General features: G+C 33.8%; 1 protein-coding gene across 1 annotated transcript in view; it reads right to left on the reverse strand.

Moving 5' to 3' along the window:
* Nucleotides 1-888: 888 nt before the first annotated feature.
* The window catches only part of LOC107058662 (premnaspirodiene oxygenase-like), a 31,447-nt gene continuing 28,964 nt past the window's right edge, over nucleotides 889-3,371 (reverse strand). Inside the window, 1 exon segment of the mRNA XM_015304651.1 lies at nucleotides 889-1,399. Coding sequence (XP_015160137.1) covers nucleotides 922-1,399 — 478 coding nt within the window. The 3' untranslated portion in view covers nucleotides 889-921.

A 3,371-nucleotide genomic window follows, 5' to 3' on the forward strand; every position in this document is an offset into this window, starting at 1 on the left:
GGCAAATATTGACAATGATTTGGTGGATGGATAGATTTTACTTGTGTTATTCAATTGTTCATAAGTTGTGTGGACTAGCTAAACTTGATTCTTTATTATACCTATCTCGTTTATATTATTTACATGATTTACCGGAATGTCCAATTTTGCTGCCTCCCATTGGAATTGTCCCCTTAACATTCAATTTCAGATACAGAGAGGTTGCAGGATACCACTTAAGGTAGGTTAGATGCTCTGGAATAGTAGGACCATCTCTTTAAGTACTGATCTTTGTCTCAATTTATCTGATATAGTTTGACTAAGTTTGAAGTTTAAGAAATATGATAAGACTTTGCAATGTTTTAGTACTATCCTTAAAAATAGTACACCTTTGTGTCTAATAAGTGGAATCCGACATGAGTAAAATGTTGATAGTGTCATTAAATATTCAAAAAAAGAACAAACATATTTCCGACCTATCACAAATAATATATCTATATCCAATAGGTTTTGAAATTTTAACATCTGTCCTAACAAGTTACTACCATTAAAGTTGATTGTGAAGTTTTATTTACTTCGGAAAAGGTTAAGGGGCCCTAATTTGATGACCACTGACCATATTGGATATGAAACTAAAAGATCAATCAAAATCTAGCTAACATAATAGAAGATGAAACAATTCAAAAAATATAAATGTTAAGGGCATATATATATTTCTGAAAAAAGGATATTGCTAAATGTTTTATTTATTTCAAATGGATATATGGATCATTGTTTACCATTCACAAATATGAAAAATACAGATACATGCAAAAAAAAAGAAAAAAATAAACTTACTCTATTATACAATAGACACTATTAATGCCTTATTATTCATCACCTTAAATATGCAATATAATTACGTTAAATAAAATTCAAACTTCTTTATGTCTATGTCTTTAATTATTTAGAGAGGCCAAATGGAGTAGCAATTAAATAAAGATCACTCTTTCTCCTGGCTATTAATCCTTCTGATTCAATCGTGTCCAAATCATTTGGATTAACTCCATCAGGAACCTTCCAATCAAAGTGATAAAGTAATTGGGATAAAGGATGTGCAACATTAACTAAACCAAATAACATTCCGGGACACATTCTTCTTCCTGCACCAAACGGAATAAATTCAAAGTGATTTCCTTTAAAGTCATTAGTACTATTCTCAAATCTCTCCGGAATAAAGCTTTCTGAATTATGCCAATATTTGGGATCTCTACCAATCGACCATGCATTAACCAGAACTTTGGTTTTCACAGGTATTGTGTATCCATTGATCTTTGTCTCTTCTCTACATTCCCTTGGGATTAACAGAGGACCCGGAGGGTGTAGCCTTAATGTTTCTTTAATAACGAATTGCAAGTAGTTCAACTCTTCCAAATCAGTTGTAATGACCCTAAAGGTCATTTTTGGAAATTTTCATAAAATGACTGTTTTACCCCTCCCGATAGTTGCCCCGAGTCCTAATTAATGTACTTTCGAAGTTGGTTTGAAGGAAAATTGATGAAAAGTTGAGTTTTTGGAAAGTTGAGTTTTTAAGAGTTAAAGTTTGGTTAAAAGTGCTATTTCGAGTCATTTGGAGTTTCGAGACTCGAATCGGATTTTCGTCGATTCTAGCAGTTTTAGAATGTCGAAACGGGTCTATGAGAATTTACGGAGTCGAATTTGGAGTTAAAACGAAGATTTGAGGTCCTAAGTTGCAAAAATTGTGAAATTTTGATCAAGATTTGACTTTGGTCAACAAACGAGGTTCCGGTGCTCGAAATGGAATTCCGAGGGCACCGTTGGATTCAGGGGGTGATTCTAAGTCTAGAATGAGTCTTGGTTGAATTTTTAGAGGCCCCAAGTGCGTTTCGAGTTTTTGAGCCTAAAGTTAGTTTCTTGACGCCTTATCGGATACCGGGTCAAGGAGACCTCGAATTCAAATTCCGACGATTTCATTGAGTCCGAAATGTCATTTTCAAGCTAGTGGCATATTTGGTTTGTGTTCGGGAAGTGCCAAATGAGTTTTGGGTGAACTTTTAAGCTTCTTGGATGCTTTGACACTATTTCAGCAAATTGTGGCAACTAAAGGGTTCATTATTAGTTTTAAGGGTCGAAAAATTATTCCGAAGGTTCTGGAATTTTGAGCATGAATTATAGGACTTATCTGAAAATTTTGGTGCATTTTCGCTAACCCGAGATTGGATTTTTATCGCAAATAAGAAATAATTGTTTACCGAGTAGAAATGATATTTGACTGGGCAAACGAGCATGAAATTGAGCTCCGATTGAACGAGCAGGTCCGTATCATTATTTAAGACATTTACAAAAAAGAATCGGGTCATTTCACTATCGTATGAGGAAATTACGGCCTTTTTAGTGAAGGATTTAACTGCTGTTTTTCTGGTGCATAACAGTCATGCACTGTTATAAAAATCTCAGACTGTGTTCATTTGGTATTTTGAGCATATCGGGAGTTCTAGAGATCGGAATGAAGTGATTCTTACGGGTTTCTTCTTGAATTAATATGAGGGTTAGTATTCAATCTTAAATTCGACATTTTCTCATAATTTCTTTATCTGGTTTTTTATCCGTAAACCTCTTGGGAAAAATTGGGGTTTTATCGATTTGGACTCCCTTTTTGATGAAAAAGGTATATTTACGATCCTTATGTTATGGGTAAACTGATTTTAACATAAAATTATTGATTCATCGATTATTTTCATCATATTAACCGCGTACAATTTGGACTTTCCCGGTAAAGTTAAAGTTTGATAAATTGAGAATTTCAAGGTCGATCTTAACTCCGTTTTTGATGAAATTTCATATTTGAACTTATCTAAGCATGGGTAAGATGTTTTTCAAGAGATATTTCATTTTCGAGTCAGGGTTTCGGATCCGAATATTTTAGGCTTCTTCAAGAACGTGGATTTTCCTTCAAATTGAGTTTGTGAACTCATTTCAACTCCTTTTTCGAAACGGTTTTCACTATTGGATTCTAAATTTCTTGGGGAACATTTTTCACTAAAAATTTCCAGATTTCGAGAATATTTTCCGGAACGAGATTTTTGACCATTTTACCCTTGTTCTCCAAATTTCACGATATTGGTGTTGTTAGATTCGTATTTATTGTGGGATTCCATTTATGAATAGATTGTGGTGATTTGGAGCGTGCTCGGAAGGGTAAAACTCAAATTTGAGTTACTAGTTGAAGTGTTTTGAGGCAAGTGACTTCTAAACTTTGTTAAACTCTTAGACTACGCATGACTACTTTCCTAATTGTGTTGGGGAGTAATGGGAATTGAGGATGGATTTTATTTGTTGATTGAAATTGTTGTAAATGAAAGATGGGGAATAAAACAAGCTAAATGTGTTAT

Source organism: Solanum tuberosum, unplaced genomic scaffold, assembly GCF_000226075.1.
Source record: "Solanum tuberosum cultivar DM 1-3 516 R44 unplaced genomic scaffold, SolTub_3.0 scf00576, whole genome shotgun sequence".
In the NCBI taxonomy this organism is placed as follows: Eukaryota; Viridiplantae; Streptophyta; class Magnoliopsida; order Solanales; family Solanaceae; genus Solanum; species Solanum tuberosum.